Here is a 16,502-nt window from a genome sequence, read left to right as displayed (position 1 = left end):
GAGTTAACACAAGTTGAGGTAAGATTCAGTGAATGAGTAAACCTCTTCTTTCCATAAAAGTGCATTGCCACAATAAAGCAAAATGTCTTCATATTTTTGCCCTTTTATAGGATTTTTCAGTTTTTAAATTAGCGTTCTATTTAGAGATAATGTAGAGTCAAATGCAGTTGTAAAAAATAATACACAGAGAGCTCATTTCATCGCTCATTTTCCTCCAGTGGTAACATGTTTCATACCTGGAGTATAGTATCACAGCCGGCATTGATTGCTACATTCCACTTATCATATTCCTGTTTCTCTAATCTTATTTGCACTTGTGTGTGTGCATGCACGTGTATTTCTGTGGGAATTTATCACATGTGTGTTGGTGTGCCTGCCAACACAGTCAAGACACAGAATGGTTTTGTCACCCTTAAGTTGCCCTTTTGTAAGCCTCCCTCCCTCCCCAAACCTGGCAACTACCAATTTGCTCTCATTTCTATAATTTTGTCATTTCAAGAATGGTTTTAAATGGAATTATATAGCATGAAATCTTTTGGGATTCGTTTCCTCCCCCCCCCCCCCCCCCCACCCCAGCACAGTTCCCTCAAGGTTCAGCCAAGTTGTGTGCATTCTTTTTTTTTTTTTTAACTTTGAAAATTTATATTTATCGTTATTATGAAGCAGCATTTTTTTTTTTTTTTTTTTTGGTTTGCTTTTTTATAGGCATATCTGCTTCGCGTACCAAAGCTGTGAGCATTTACAGTAACCCGGAAGTGATATTAAAGATTTGTGCTAGGATTTTGAGGCATTTATTGACGGACTCGAATATTTATTTTTTATGTATGTATTTTAGGGTTGATTTTCACTTATTTTTAAGTTATGAAAAATTTCCATTGGAACAGCAGTGTATAAAGTCAGAGTAGACCAGTCTTCTCATCTTATTGCCTGGGATTAATTGTTATTAATAACTTTTGTGCTCCTAAAGGCCCTGTCTCCAAGTGCATTCACATTGAGAGTTAGGGCTTCAGTATATGAATTTTGAGAAAAAACAATTCACACACACACACACACACACACACACACACACACTTAAGTTTGTAGTAGTATTTCTCACCTTTTTTTCTCATATTAATTTATATCCTGTTTATAAAGTAGTTTAGTCTGAGACTATATAAATGGAATATGGTAAGATGTTTGTTTCATATACTGTTATCATATAGTTGTTTGGAAGCCAATACATGCAAGTATTTGTGTCTCTTATCAGTATATGGAAATTACGACAGGCTTGGGGCTCAGAGATTTTGATTTTAGTGCTGTCTTCCAAAATCACTTCGTGATCTTAAGGTAGTCATTTAGTCCATATGGAAATATATTTCTTTATCTGTAAAATGGGAGAATGGGGGATGGGGTTTGTGATGTTCAGAATCCTTTCAGCTCTAAAATGCTCCTGTGTTTTCTAAATGTTCATGATCTAGAAAACAAATTACTTCATGTTTGATCTTTAGATCCTCCTCCCCTCCCAACAAGTCTTAGAAACACTGACTGGTCAGCAGTCTAACCTCCAGTATAGGGAGGGGCATGTTGGTCTCACCTATCTTGGCTGAGTTAATTGGCATGTAGATAACAATCCTCTTCATAAAAAAGCCCTCCCCTGTTTTGTTTTGTGTTTTTTTTTTTTTTTTTACATTTATTTATTTTTGAGAGACCAAGTGAGACAGAGCACGAGCGGAGGAGGGGCAGAGAGAGGAGACACAGAATCGGAACCAGGCTCCAGGCTCTGAACAAGCGTTCAGCATAGAGCCCGTTGTGGGCCTGAATCAACGAACCGTGAGATCATGACCTAAGTTGGATGCCTAGCCTAGCCTGAGCCACCCAGGCGCCCCTCCCCTGTTTTGATGTCTGTTTTTTCTTTAAAAATAAAGATATTTTTCCTATTTTTTTCCTCCTTTTCTTTCTTTTCTTTTTTTTTAAGTAAACCCTATGCTGAACATGAGGCTTGAACTCAATGACCCTGAGGTCAAGAGTCACATGCACCACTGGCTGAGCCAGCCGGGCACCTGTATTCCTATTTTTCTAAAGCTCGTTTTTAATTACATTTTTATTATAAAAATTACAGCTTAAAAAATGGGAAACAGTATCTTGTTTTTGGAACTAAAAATTAGTACATGCACAGGTTAAAAATGTAAATAGCATAAAATGGTACACAGTGAAAAATAGGTTCCCTACTTCCTTAGCTCCCTGATCCCTCTCCAAAAGATAGTCACTCTTTCCAATTTATCATGTATCTATTCAGAAATATTCTTTGCCTCTACAATCATCCACATGCTTACAGTTCCCTGTCTGCAGTACATACTGACACACATACTGGTAGAGACACACGGAAGCCCAATGCGCTTTGAATTTTCTCACTGAACTGCATGTCTTGGGATTTGTTCCACATCCGCGCATAGAAATCTACCTTGTTCTTTTTAAAGGCTGCATGATATTCCGCTGTATACTGTATTCTTTTTAATGGATATTTAGGTTGTTTGTAGTCTATTATTGCAAATGATGCCACTAAGCTGTTACATCTTAATTTATTATGTGCATTTACACATAGATTTATGTAAAATATGATATGTACATATGTTAAGCGTATAGAATCTTCAGTAATCTGGTTCAAACTTGTTACATTAAGAAAAACTGTGTAGATAACTACCATATGATCTCACATGTGAGACCAAAAAACAAACAAACAAACAAACAAACAAAGAAAAAAACAAACCCTGAACTCCTAGGTACAGAGAACTGATTAGTAGTTGCCAGAGGTAGTGGGGGGTGAGTGAAATGGTTGAAGGTGGTCAAAAGGTACAAACTTAACGGTTAAAAGATCAATAAATCTTGAGAGTATGTAATGTATAGCAAGGTGGCTATAGTTAACAATACTGTAGTGTACATTTGGAAGTTGCTAAGAGAGTAGTTCTTGAGTTTTCAGCATTAAAAGAATGGCGACTGTGTAGTGATTAATGTTGAATAAACTTAATGTGGTAAATCATTTTGCAGTAAATCATTATGTTGTACACCTAAAAGTAATATTTCATGTCACTTACAGGTCAATAAAAAAATCTGTATTTTATACATCATTAGCTGAAATAAGATATTTGAAATAGCCATCCATATTAAATCTGTCCCAGCAAGATTTTCTCCCAGTGGCTCACTTATCTAGAGATGGTTTTGTAAATCACATCTTTTGCAACTTAATGAGGTAGTATTAATAGTCGCTGGGAAATCTCATTTGTATATTTAATAAAAGACTAGTGTTATCGTTTAATAGTCTTTCACTGTTTATCTGCATTTTTGATACAGTTACCTTAGGCTGCTGTCATATTTATAATTAGGTAGAACATGACAGGGTTGGAAAAACTGGAAAGGACATGACATACCGTCAGATTTAACTTTGTGATTTTGTTCATCTGTTCCTAAACTTACTCTGTCTTTTAACAAAATTGCTATTCCTGAATCTCACTGTATACTTGATTGAAAGATGAGATTGGAGGTGAACAAAACCAAAATGGGATGGGGCCTTTTCAATTCCTTTAAAATAGTGACCTTTTATGGTTCATAGACTTTACAGCAATGTCAGCTGTCTTGGAGGAGGAGTCTTGACAAAGATGGGACTGGGAATTTTCTCCCTGCTCCCAGGGCTTGGAAAAATGATCCAGGCAGTGTTTAAAGTAAAAATTTTAGCAACGTCCTCTGATATATATTGTAAAAAGATTTAATGTAAACAGATAATATTTTTGAAAAACTTAGATTTTGGCAGACTTTCCACTTAGTATGATTAGCTCTAAAAGCGGAGATTCATTCATTTTATTTAATTATTTGATTAATAAACATTTACTGAGCACCAACTGTGTCAGCTGCTGTTTTAGATTTTTGAGGTACACCAGTAATCAAATAAAAAGATTCTTTCCTTTGTGGAGCTTACATTTTAATGGTAGAGTGGGCAGTGTTAGTAAATCTAATGCCCCACATTTTATAGTATGTTAAAAGAGGACAGTTGCTATTAAGAAAAAAAAAGGAACAAATCTACTCCTCAGTTCTCAATAAACCATGGGTTTGAATGATATTACGCTGATACTTTGCACAAGGAGTAAGCTGGCTTTAGAAACACATTTCTGGTTCATTCTACTGAGAAAACAACATCAGTGGAAGACTTCTGAAAACATTTATTTATTGGCAGATTTTGATTGTGTGAAGAAAGCAGTGATCTTGGCACAGATCCTAAACTAGAACTGTTTCGGAAGGCATTTTCCAGTAAGTAATCAAAGGGACAGTGCTAAACATTAAGTGGCTTCACCTGAGAGCCCAGTTTAATTAGTTGTTCATTATCAGTTTTGTAGCCAGTGTATCTTGGAAGGCCTTTAGTATTGTAGTGCTCTTCACAGTCGGGTATTTTCCAGTCGTGCTGCACTGCAGTGTTCCTCTCTGATTCAGGAAACTAGGTAATAATGTTGATCTTTAATTTTCAGTTCAAAACACTGTACCGTACATATTCCAGTGTGGAACACGAGGCACGAGGATCTCAACTGAGTACTTGTTAAGCCACTTGATCTATCTAAAATTGCTCTTTTAGGAATTTTTTTTTTTTTTTTTTTTTTTTGGTCTTGCCATAGGCTTTACTGTGGCTCTCTTGGTGCACAGGTATGCCAATTTCCTTAAGGGCCAGTTTGCCAGATAGATCTTGCAGTTTTGAAAACAATGTGAACTTGTCTCTGGAGGTCAACTTTATGCAGCTGACTGAGGGTATATGTATACTCTGGGCCCTGACTAGAGAGTCTCATTGTCAAACATTTATGGAACACTTCTGTGCCAGGTGCTATACCAGTTTTGGGAAGACAAAGATGCGTGGTACTGGCCATTTGTGAATGCATAGGCCAGTAAGGGATTTTGAGATGTATAAATGTTGGCATAGTATGATACGCTCTAGGTATAAAACATATAATAAACTCTGTTCAGGGATATTGTGGAGGGTCTCATCAAGAGGTAATATTTGAACTTTTTTGAAATGTGTGACGCATATCTGGTAGAAAAGAAAGGCATCCCAGGAGGACACGGACACAGATTTTTTTTTTTTTAACGTTTATTTATTTTTGAGACAGAGAGAGACAGAGCATGAACGGGGGAGGGGCAGAGAGAGAGGGAGACACAGAATCGGAAGCAGGCTCCAGGCTCTGAGCCATCAGCCCGGAGCCCGACGCGGGGCTTGAACTCACGGACCGCGAGATCGTGACCTGAGCTGAAGTCGGACCCTTAACTGACTGAGCCACCCAGGCGCCCCTGGACACAGATTTTGAGAGAGAGCATTGTGCATGCTTTTGGTCTGTAGTCAGCTGATGTGGAGAATAGGCTATATTATGGAGAGTGGTACCAGATGATAGATTGTGTGGCCACCCTTGTAAGCTGTGCCAAGGGAAAGGATAAGATCTGTTGAAGGGAGAGATGCCAAGGACCCATTTTGGGAAAGTGGCAATGAAATACAGGGGGCGCATTTGAGAGATTTGGTACAGCAGCCACTTGAAGGGATGGATGAGAGAGAGAAAGGAATTAAGGATAAATGAGTTTGTAGCTTAAAAGTACTTGTCACACACGTATTCGGAGACATTTAATACTAGGTAGTTGTGAATGGGAGTTTGAGTTTGTAGGAATGACTGAGAGGAAGGTAGTATAGTAATTTTCGGAACCTTTGAAGCAAGATTGTTCTCGTTTCAAATTTCATCTCTGGCACTGACACCGAAATAGGTGGTGATGATACATATCCTGAAGGACTGTCGAGATTGTACGTGGAAAACCGTGCACGGCAACGGTATTATTTCCTGTCTGTCGGTACCTGTCTGTCTAATCTATCAGAACCAGAAGTGAATGTTTCAAAGCAAAAGGGTAACAGTTCAAGGGGGAAAGATTGGTCTAGGTAGAAGGCTGAAAAAGGAATTATTTAAATAGCATCCTTAGCTCTTTATGGAATTACTTCAGATAGATTGTGGTTTAATACTGTTCTCTACTTCCATTGAGAACAAATATAAAAAATGTTTCTAGACGTTTTTTTTCACCTGAATTGAAGATGCATGATGAGCAGTGCTCCATATGTGAAAATCTTTATAAACATTTCTCTGAAGAGCTTAGAAGAGCTTAGCACTAAAAATGGTTTGCTCTAAAAAATTGGTATTTGTTATTTTATGAGGTATTTTTTAACTTACTTTTTTTTTTTTTTGATCTTGTCTACTTAGAAACTTCTGAACTTAGAGATACTTTTCCTTAGCTTATGTTTATTGGGTTAATAATCGCCCATCTAATCTTTTATTTTTATTAAATGGCTTTATTGGTGGCGGGTGGTTAAATAACAGATTTATTGTTCTGGAGCTTAGAAGTCTGAGATCAAGGTGTTGGCTGGGTTGCTTTCTTCTAAGGATTGTGATAAGTAATCTGTTCCATGCCTCTCACCGAGCTTCTGGTGGTTTGCCTGTAGTCTTTAGCATCCCTTGGCTCTTGGAAGCATCACCTTGATCTCTGCTTTCACTTTCACAAGACATTCTTCCTGCGTGTGTCTATGTCCAGTTTTCCCCTTTTATAAAGTCTAAAGTCATATTGGATTAGGACTCACCTGAACAGTGACCTCTTCTTTTGTTTTTTTTAAAGCCATATTAAGAAATATTTATTATTATTTTTTTAAGTTTATTTATTTTGAGAGACAGGGAGAAAGAGAGAGAACCAGCAGGAGAGGGGCAAAGAGAGGGGGAGACAGGATCAGAAGCGCGATCTGTGCTGACAGCAGCGAGTCCAATGTAGATCTAGAACTCACGAACCGTGAGATCATGTACCTGAGCTGGAGTCAGATGCTCAACCGGCTGGACCACCCAGGTGCCCCAAACAGTGACTTCATCTCAACTGATTACATCTTTAGTGATTCTGTACTGAGATTAAGATCACATTCTGAGATACTGAGGTTAGAATGTCAACATTTCTTTTGAGAGGACACAGTTCAGCTTGTTGAGTGGGTAAAAAATGGGATAATGCATGTAAAATTACATTTGACTTAATGATTGATGCTGTGTGCTAAGGTCTTGCTTCCCTAGTTATCACCGATGTTGGTTAGTGATACTTCAGAGTTAGGAGGAGGATCAGAAACGTGGAATTGATCTCTTATGGCTCTGCACAGAAACTTTACCATGAGGACTGGAAATACAGCGTTTATAGCTATTAACTACTATTTTTCTCAGATTTCCCTTGGACTTTTTCTGTTTGTGAGCTTCTGAGGGAAGTCCAGCCCTTCAAATAGACCAATACGTCTTGCTCAGTCACCTGCTTTGGACTTGAGTCTTTTTTTTTTTTTTTTTTTTAACTTTTTAAATGTTTGTTTATTTTTGAGAGAGAGAGTGAGTGAGAACACAAGTTGGGGAGGGGCAGAGAGAAGGAGACACAGAATCTGAAGCAGGCTCTGGGCTCCAAGATGTCAGCACTGAACCTGATGTGGGGCTTGAACCCACGAACTGTGAGATCATGACCTGAGCCAAAGTCAGGTGCTTAACCGATTGAGCCACCCAGGCGCCCCAAGGATTCGAGTCTTGTCTTTTAGACAATTCCTATGGGTTTTGTAACATGTCTAAAATGTTTCAAGCTACCTTTTTGTCATTTATATTAAAATTTTAAAAAACTACATGAAATGTTTCTTTCCCCTAATGTATTCTGTACAAAGAACATGTTAGTTTTTCATCAGAAAAGGCAAGATAACTTTTACAAATAGGTTTATATATGGATACAAATGATAACCACAAAACCACAAGACGTAACCATTAGGCATATAATATCACCCAAGTATGCCAGTGCGCTGAATTATTCTCACAGCAGACCTGTAAAGTAGATGTTATTGTTCTGTTTTAGGGGAGGAAACTGAGACTTGGATTAAATACACTGTGAAGCAGGGGACGGGGGTGGGGGTGGGGTGCCTGGCTGGCTCATTTGGTAGAGCATGTAACTTTTTTTTTTGAGTTTTTTATTAAATTTTTTTTTAATGTTTATTTTTGAGAGAGAGAAAGAGACAGAGCCCAAGCTGGGAGGGGCAGAGAGAGAGAGAGACAGACAGACAGGCAGAATCTGAAGCAAGCTCTAGGCTCTGCACTGTCAGCACAGAGCCTGACGTGGGGCTCGAACCCATGAAGTAGGATAGGAGATCACGACCGAGCTGAACTTGGAACCCGGGCGCTTAACCCACTGAGCCACCCAGGCGCCCTGGTAGAGCATGTAACTCTTGATCTCAGGGTCTTGAGTTCAAGCCCCACGTGGGCATGGAACCTACTTAAAAACAGTCAAAGGGCAATAGTTGGCAACTGGCTGAGAAGATCTCACGGGCAGTTGTGTTTGCTCAGGAGGTTGGTGTGAGTGTCTGCTGAGTAGGTGAAAGAGCCCCTTTTTCTTGGGCCTGCATCCCCTGGTGGCTGTGAGTTTTAATTTCCTTATCAGGAAAATTGGAGGCTCTAATACCATTTGTATGGGGTGTTTTCTGAAGGTTGGATGTGAAGCTCACACTATAGTGCATCTTTGATCAACTTCTAAAAATACCAATTTTCAAAAAGGATTTAATTGTAAATGTTCATAAAAATGTGCTAGTAGATTAGGGAATACCAAAAAAATATAAGTAGTCCCAACTCTCAAGTTAACAGGTAGTTTAGATGGGTAGATAATACAGAAACATATAAGGATTTAAATGTTTAAATAGTTGAAGATAGGGGCGCCTGGGTGGCGCAGTCGGTTAAGCGTCCGACTTCAGCCAGGTCACGATCTCACGGTCCGTGAGTTCGAGCCCCGCGTCAGGCTCTGGGCTGACAGCTCGGAGCCTGGAGCCTCTTTCCGATTCTGTGTCTCCCTCTCTCTCTGCCCCTCCCCCGTTCATGCTCTGTCTCTCTCTGTCCCAAAAAAAAAAAAAAAAAATAGTTGAAGATAGCGATAAAAGGTCAAAGTTTATATTTTATATATGTAAAAAAATATATTCTGTATAAAGATGTGTGTGTGTGTGTGTGTGTGTGTGTGTGTGTATACACATAATCAAATAGTATAAATGGTATCTGAAGAGGTAGAGGTTTTAACAGCTTAGAATAATTGGGCAATGCATTCTAGAGACAGAAGAGGAAAAAACATTTATAATTATCCCTCGAGACAGGACATGAGGCACTTTGCTTTTAGGTTGTTTCCTCTGAGTCCCTACCACAGGCCTGTGAGTGAGCTTGTATTGCCTTCTTTTCCGGATGAAGAAATGACACTTAGAGGATGTTTGCTCCAGGTCATAGAGCTAGTTAGTGAGTAGTAAAAGTAGGATTGGAACTCTGGCTCTAATTCCAAGGATTGTTTTCCTTTTCATCATATATCTGGGTCTTGAAGAACATAGAGTTAGGGGTGTGTGCGTGTGTGTGTGTGTGTGTGTGTGTGTGTGTGTGTGGGAATTGATGGTACTTCGTAATGTAAAGTGTAGGCTTTCAAAATACAGTTGAGTATACCATTTTGACTGGAGGAGAGAGTTCAATAAAGTTATGATTATTGTAAAGACCTTTTTATAGATTGTGTGTATGTGTATATTTACTTTTATTACACTATAATCTTTGGTCTTCTGGAAATATCTGTATTCGTTTTTTTTCCCCTGATGGATACCCAGTTCTTAATTTTTTACTTTTTTTTAAGTTTTTAGAGAGACAGAGCATGAGTGGGGAAGGGGCAGAGGGAGAGGGAGAGAGTCCCAAGCAGGCTCCTCCACACTCAGTGTGGAGTCCAACCCAGGGCTTGTTCCCACAACCCTGGGATCATGACCTGAGCCAAAATCAAGAGTTGGTTGCTCAATTGATTGAGCCATCCAGGGGCCCCTGGACACCCAGTTGTTTTAAGTTTATTTATTGGATAATTCCTCTTTTTGTCCACTGATTTATGAAAAAATAGCTTTATTGAAATATAATTTATGTGCTTTATTCAGTCACTGTAAGTTGTATAGTCAGTTTTTAGTAGGTTGTATTACAGAGTTATACAAACCGTCAAGATTCTTACCAGATACTGTTTCATTGTTTTTCATAATTTTTCATTGACGTTTGCAGGGTAGATGGTATGATTTTCACTTTACAAATAATGGCATAATCTACATTTCTTAAGTATTTTGCCTGAGACTTTGTGGCTAGTAAGTGGCAAAACTGAGACTCAAACCTGGCACCTTTTGGAAATGATGGGTTGAGAACAGATTGTTGAGTGCTTTTTTTTTTTTTTTTTTTTTTTTTTTTTTTTTTATTTATTTTTGGGACAGAGAGAGACAGAGCATGAACGGGGGAGGGGCAGAGAGAGAGGGAGACACAGAATCGGAAACAGGCTCCAGGCTCCGAGCCATCAGCCCAGAGCCCGACGCGGGGCTCGAACTCACAGACCGCGAGATCGTGACCTGGCTGAAGTCGGACGCTTAACCGACTGCGCCACCCAGGCGCCCCTGTTGAGTGCTTTTTAATGTTGGACTAAGAAATTTGGATTTCGTCACCTAGCGTAAGAATTGCCCGCATCTTGTCTGTGATGTCTTCTTTGGCGCAGGAAAACCGCTCAGTATTGTCAGGGGATCACATTTTGTAGAGTCTGTTCTATGGAACTCAAGGCTCTCAAGCTGCTCCATGGAGAAAGGGTCTCTAGGCAAGTACATTTGGGAAGTATATCTCCATTTTGAATTGTCAGAGTTCACATTGTGGACACAATGCTATGAGAAGTGCAGTGAAGAATGGGTTTACTTTTGTTTTTTTCAGCATTTTCCAAATTTACTGACTTTAGAATTCCCTTTGGGTAGCATTGATTTATTGTGATCTTTTTGGAAAGTTAAACCCATTTCACCAAGAAGGGACAAGACTGAAGATGAAGGAGAACATTTATTTAGTTAAGCCGTGAGGATGGTTTTTTTGTTTTTTTTTTAAGTGGCTTATTATCATACACATTTATATGTTAATCATGGCAGGGTTACTGCTGACAGTTGTAGAAGTTCTGATTCTTTAAGTACTGTAAGATCCTTTGGTTCAAAGTTTGAATGTCTTAACATCAAGACTTTGCAGTTTTAAAACTGCTTGAGGGGCACCTGGGTGGCTCAGTGGGTTAAGCTACCCACTCTTGATTTCGGCTCAGGTCATGAATCTCGCTTGCTGTGTGGAAGCTGCTTCGGATCTTCTGTCTCCCCCTTTCTGGCCGTCTCCCGCTCGTGCACTCTCTCGCTCTGTCTCAAAAATTAATAAACGTTAAAAAAAAAACTGCGGGCTTGAAATTTCGTTTTTTGATTTATAATTCCCTTTCTTAAAAACTGGAAGGCAGTTTCATGCAATCAAGAGGTTGTCATTGCATCCCTGTTGTGTCACTTACTAGCTTTGTGACTGCACAAGCTTTCTCATCTCCCTGAATCAGTTTGCTTAGCTGCAAAATAAAATATCAGCCCTGCTGCAGTTGTCATTCAGACGGCGGTTCATATTTACACAGTGATTGTTGAATTGATTATTATTCTGTACAGATATGTTGTAATAATAGAGATGATAATAGAGCTTTCACAGAAACAGTAAGCCTTTACTTCCATTGGGTTGCAAGTTATTATCCTGTAGAGGTGGTATTGGTGGACTGCAAAAATAAGGGATTGAAGGCGTGAAAAATACTTAATTATCTAGTCTTGGTAATTAAAGTCTCTAATGTGTCTTACGCTTGTGTAATTTAAACTTAAAAAGTACTCCACATGCCTTTTCTCCTTGTGCATCCCATGAGGTATGTAGCATATGTGTTCTTAGTAACTTTAAAAAGTTAGTACCTTCAAAAAGCTTCTGCACAGCGAAGGAAACAGTCAGCAAAACTGAAAGGCAACCGACGGAATGGGAGAAGATATTTGCAAACGACGTATCAGATAAAGGGTTAGTGTCCAAGATCTATAAAGAACTTATCAAACTCAACACCCAAAAGACAAATAATCCAGTGAAGAAATGGGCAAAAGACAGGAATAGGCACTTTTCCAAAGAAGACATCCAGATGGCTAACAGACACATGAAAAAATGCTCCACATCACTCATCATCAGGGAAGTACAGATCAAAACCACACCTGTCAGAATGGCTAATATTAACAACTCAGGCAACAACAGATGTTGGTGAGGATTCGGGGAAAGAGGATCTCTTTTGCATTGTTGGTGGGAATACAAGCTGGTACAGCCACTCTGGAAAACAGTATGGAGGTTCCTCAAAAAGCTAAAAATAGAACTACCCTACGGCCCAGCAATTGCACTACTAGGCATTTATCCAAGGGATACAGGTATTCTTTTTCGAAGGGGCACATGCACCCCCATGTTTATAGCAGCACTATTGACAATAGTAAGAGCCCAAATGTCCATCGATGGATGAATGGGTAAAGAAGATGTGGTGTGTGTGTGTGTGTGTGTGTGTGTGTATAAATGGAGTATTACTCGCCAATCAAAAAGAATGAAAGCTTGCCATTTACAACTACATGGATGGAACTGGAGGGTATTATGCTAAGTGAAGTTAGTCAGAGAAAGACAAAAATCATATGACTTCACTCATATGAGGACTTTAAGAGACAAAACAGATGAACATAGGGAAGGGAAACAAAAATAATATAAAAAAAAACAGGGAGGGGGCAAAACAGAAGAGACTCATAAATATGGAGAATAAACTGAGGGTTACAGGAGGGGTTGTGGGAGGGGGGATGAGCTAAATGGGTAAGGGGCATTAAGGAATCTACTCCTGAAATCATTGTTGCACTATATGGTAACTAATTTGGATGTAAATTAAAAAAAATAAAATTAAAAAAAAGTAAATTCTTCAGATGCCTGTATAAAAAAAATAAATAGAAAGTTAGGACCTTCATGATCTATATAGAATAATGTATCATAGGTTAGTGATTTCCTTAACTATTCTTGAAGTATGAAATCCCATTCTCTTCCTTCCAAAACAGGAAAAGTGAAGTATATGTATGGATTTTTTTTCTCTCAGCTTTATTGAGATATTGACTTGTAACATCTGTTAAGTTTAAAGTGTACAACTTGATGATGTGATATAAATATATATTGCAAAATGATTACCATATAAGGTTAATCAACACCTTCATCTCTTCACATAATTAACTTCTTTTTGTGTGGTAATAGCTTTTAAAATCTACTCTTTTAACAACTTTCGATTATATAATACAGTTTTGTTAATTATAGTCACCATGGTGTACGTTAGATCCCCAGAGCTTACTCATAGTCATGTCATAGCTGGAAATTCGACCAACATCGCCCCATTTCTCCTACTCCCCAGTCTCTGGCAGCCACTGTACTACTCTGTTTCTTTGAGCTTGGCCCTTTTATTTAAAATTTCTCTGTTTAGAGAGAGCAGAGAGAGCATGCACAGGGAAGGGGCAGAGAGAGAGAGGGAGGGAGGGAGGGAGAGAGAATCCCAAGCAGACTCTTGGGACTCTGCAGGGCTCTGCAGACTCTGCAGGGCTTGATTTTACGAACCATGAGATCATGACCTGAGCCGAAATCAAAAGTTGGACGCTTGACTGAGCCATGCAGGTGCCTCAAGGTTGGCCCTTTTAGATTCCATATATAAGGGAGAACATACTATGTTTGTCTTTCTCTGACTGATTTCACTTAGCATAATGCCCTCAGTGTTCACCTGTGGTGTCACAAATGGCAGGGTTTCCCTTTTTATGGCCGAGTGATATTCCATTGTGTATGTATGTGTGTATGTATGTATACATCACATTTTATGCATATGTATATATGTATCACATTTTTGTTAGCCATTCATCTGTCAGCAGATACCTAGGTTGTTTCCATGCCTTGGCTGTTAGGAATAATGCTGCAGTGAACATGGGGGTGCAGACATTTCTTCAAGATAGCGATTCCGTTTCCTTTGGGTGTATACAGTAGTTCTGCTGTACCTGCAGGCGATACAGTTCGAGACCCCCCCCACCCCCAAGCCCGGTGGATGTTTGAAATTGCAGATGGCTAGAACCTTATATATACTATGTTTTTTTCTAGGAATACATTTTTCATTTTAATAGTGGGCATTTTGAGAAATAAGTCTTAAAAATAGACCAGAAAAATTATCTCAGTTTGCTTTCCAAGGAATCCCTATGTGTTAGTCTGTCTGAAGTATAATAAAATACTTCAGATTGGATATCTTAACAAAGAACAGAAATTTATTTCTCACAGTTCTGGGGGCTGGAAAGTCCCAGATCATAGCACTGGCACATTTTATGTGGTGGTTGGCTAGGACCCACTTCCTGCTTCATAAATGGGTGCCTTCTTGTATCCTAACATGGTGGAAGGGACTAGGGGTCTTTAGGGATTTCTTGTGAAAAAGAAGATTAATCTCATTCCTGAGACCTCCACTCCCATGACCTACGCACCTCCCAAAGGCCCTGCCTCCTAATACCATTATCTTTGGGGGTTAGGATTTCAGCATGTGAATTTTGCAGGTTACAGACATTCAGATCATAGCACCCTACATCCAACTGTCAGCATTCTCTTAGTTTTCTTAGTTGGGGGTGGGAGTGGTTTCACTAGTTCTCAGAGGCTGTGCCCAGAAGAGGACAATCCTACTTGGAGCTTAGCTGATTTGTAAAGCATATGGTTTTGTACTTAACTATCAGCTTAGAAAATAGCAACATTCCAAGTAATTACCAAGAGGTAGCATCTAAACCATATTGTCCATTACTTTGTTGATATATGATGGATTGTCCTACTACTTAACAATCGTTTTGTATTAACCTATCCTAAAATCAACAGCTTGTCTGTATTTCTGAACTCTATCCTATTGCTACACTGCAGAATTGTTTTTACTGAGTTATGCGTTAATGTGAGACTGCTGGTCTGTTTCATAAGATGTATTAAGAGAACAGTCCTGAGAAACTTACATCTGTTTCTCCTCTGAAGATTCAGTTGCAGTGTTTGTATTCTGTCTTCTTGCAAAGTTAAAGAAAGAACACTTGAGAAAATGAAGTGCAAGTGTGGTTTGTTTCTTCATGTTATGTTTGGTGGTGCTTACATACTAATACAAAATAAAATACTATCTCTGTGGGAAAAAAATCCGTCAACTTGAGCATTGTTCATCAAATGTTTAGAGCTGAGCCAATTTTATTTGGTCCTGCCTTCTGTTATGAACAGATAAATAAAAGGAAGTGTGACAGAGATTTGAGACTTTAAAATCTATTAGAGACACAGAAACTACATCAGTATTTTGTACTTCCAAATAATTAAAATGCTTGAATTTTCCTTTTCTTTCAGTTCCTGGAATAGATGGAGGTGCTTTAACTGATACAAGTCTCACAGATTCCTATTTCAGCACCAGCTTCATTGGAGTCAATGGATTTGGAAGCCCAGTGGAAACAAAGTATCCCTTGATGCAGGTATCCTTGGTCTGAATTTACATGGCACTAAACAGTGAAGTTTATTCCAGTGTCCGGGGATGTCTAGAGTCTTCATTTATTCCTAAACTTGTTGAGTATGAGGGAAGGTTTTCGGAATCGATCAGGTTGGTGGGATACAGTTGGAGTCTGTGTGAGCTTTCAAGGGTAGGATGGGGTGGGAGGACAGTGGAGTATGTAGAAGACAGATGGAAAGAGACTAGTTTTCACTCCTCTCTGTTTTGTGGGTATGGAGTGAAGGCCTTTCAGGATGGAGAGACTGTAGAGGGTATGGAGTGTAAGAAAGCAATGAACATGTTTAGAGAACCAAGAATAGCCTAATTTTATAGAATCTATAAGGTGTATGAAGGCTAATACACACCGGGAGAGGCTATTAGAAAGCGTTTGTTGACTTTTACGTCTTCTCAGATGGATGTTGAAATTTATATTTTATAGACCGGGAAGCTGAATAGTTACATGTGTTGCCCAAGCTAATAATATGGAAGTGCAATTCAAAATAGGTGTGCAACTTTGGTTTTAAATATCTGGCTAGTGAGTAAAATTTTCATCTGATGTGTTATAGAGAGTATTTGGACATTTTTACATGAATTAATGTAATTCATGTTGCAACATTTATAGTCACATTAGAGTGTCAGTGATGTGAGAAGTGGATCGGAGGGGAAGAAGCAGAGAGTTCGTCTGAATTGGCTGGCTGTTCTCAGTTAGTGATGTAATGTTTGTCTATTTTGTTTTTGCAGAGAGTGACTAACAGTAGCAGCTCCCCAAGCCTTCTGAATGACAGTGCCAAGCCATATGCAGGCCACGGTAAGACTGGATCCCTCTTTCTCTTTTGTGTGTTTGTATGTATGCGTACGTGCATATGTGTATATTTCTGATCCTAAAACAGTGTGTTCATTGGAGAAACCTTGAAGTCTTGAAAATTATGAATATGTATAAAGGAAGAGAATAAGAATGATCTAGAGAGATCACTGTTGTTTGGATTCCATATAATTCCAAGTAGTGGTTATGTCTGAGTGTGAAAATACATGTACTTGTATACACACACACACACACACACATATATATATATATATATATA

At 38.9% G+C, this 16,502-nt stretch overlaps 1 protein-coding gene across 10 annotated transcripts in view; it reads left to right on the top strand.

Moving 5' to 3' along the window:
• The window catches only part of PAN3 (poly(A) specific ribonuclease subunit PAN3), a 132,582-nt gene that overhangs the window by 3,516 nt on the left and 112,564 nt on the right, over positions 1–16,502 (top strand). For all 10 annotated transcript variants that reach the window (XM_078444072.2, XM_078444056.2, XM_078444037.2 and 7 more), the window contains exons 2-3: positions 15,285–15,406; positions 16,162–16,228. In XM_078444072.2, coding sequence (XP_078300198.1) covers positions 15,285–15,406; positions 16,162–16,228 — 189 coding nt within the window. The remainder of the gene's footprint in view (positions 1–15,284; positions 15,407–16,161; positions 16,229–16,502) is intronic.

Source organism: Panthera onca, chromosome A1, assembly GCF_046562875.1.
Source record: "Panthera onca isolate mPanOnc1 chromosome A1, mPanOnc1 haplotype 2, whole genome shotgun sequence".
Classification (NCBI taxonomy): domain Eukaryota; kingdom Metazoa; phylum Chordata; class Mammalia; order Carnivora; family Felidae; genus Panthera; species Panthera onca.
This window is presented reverse-complemented; position numbering and strand designations above follow the sequence as displayed.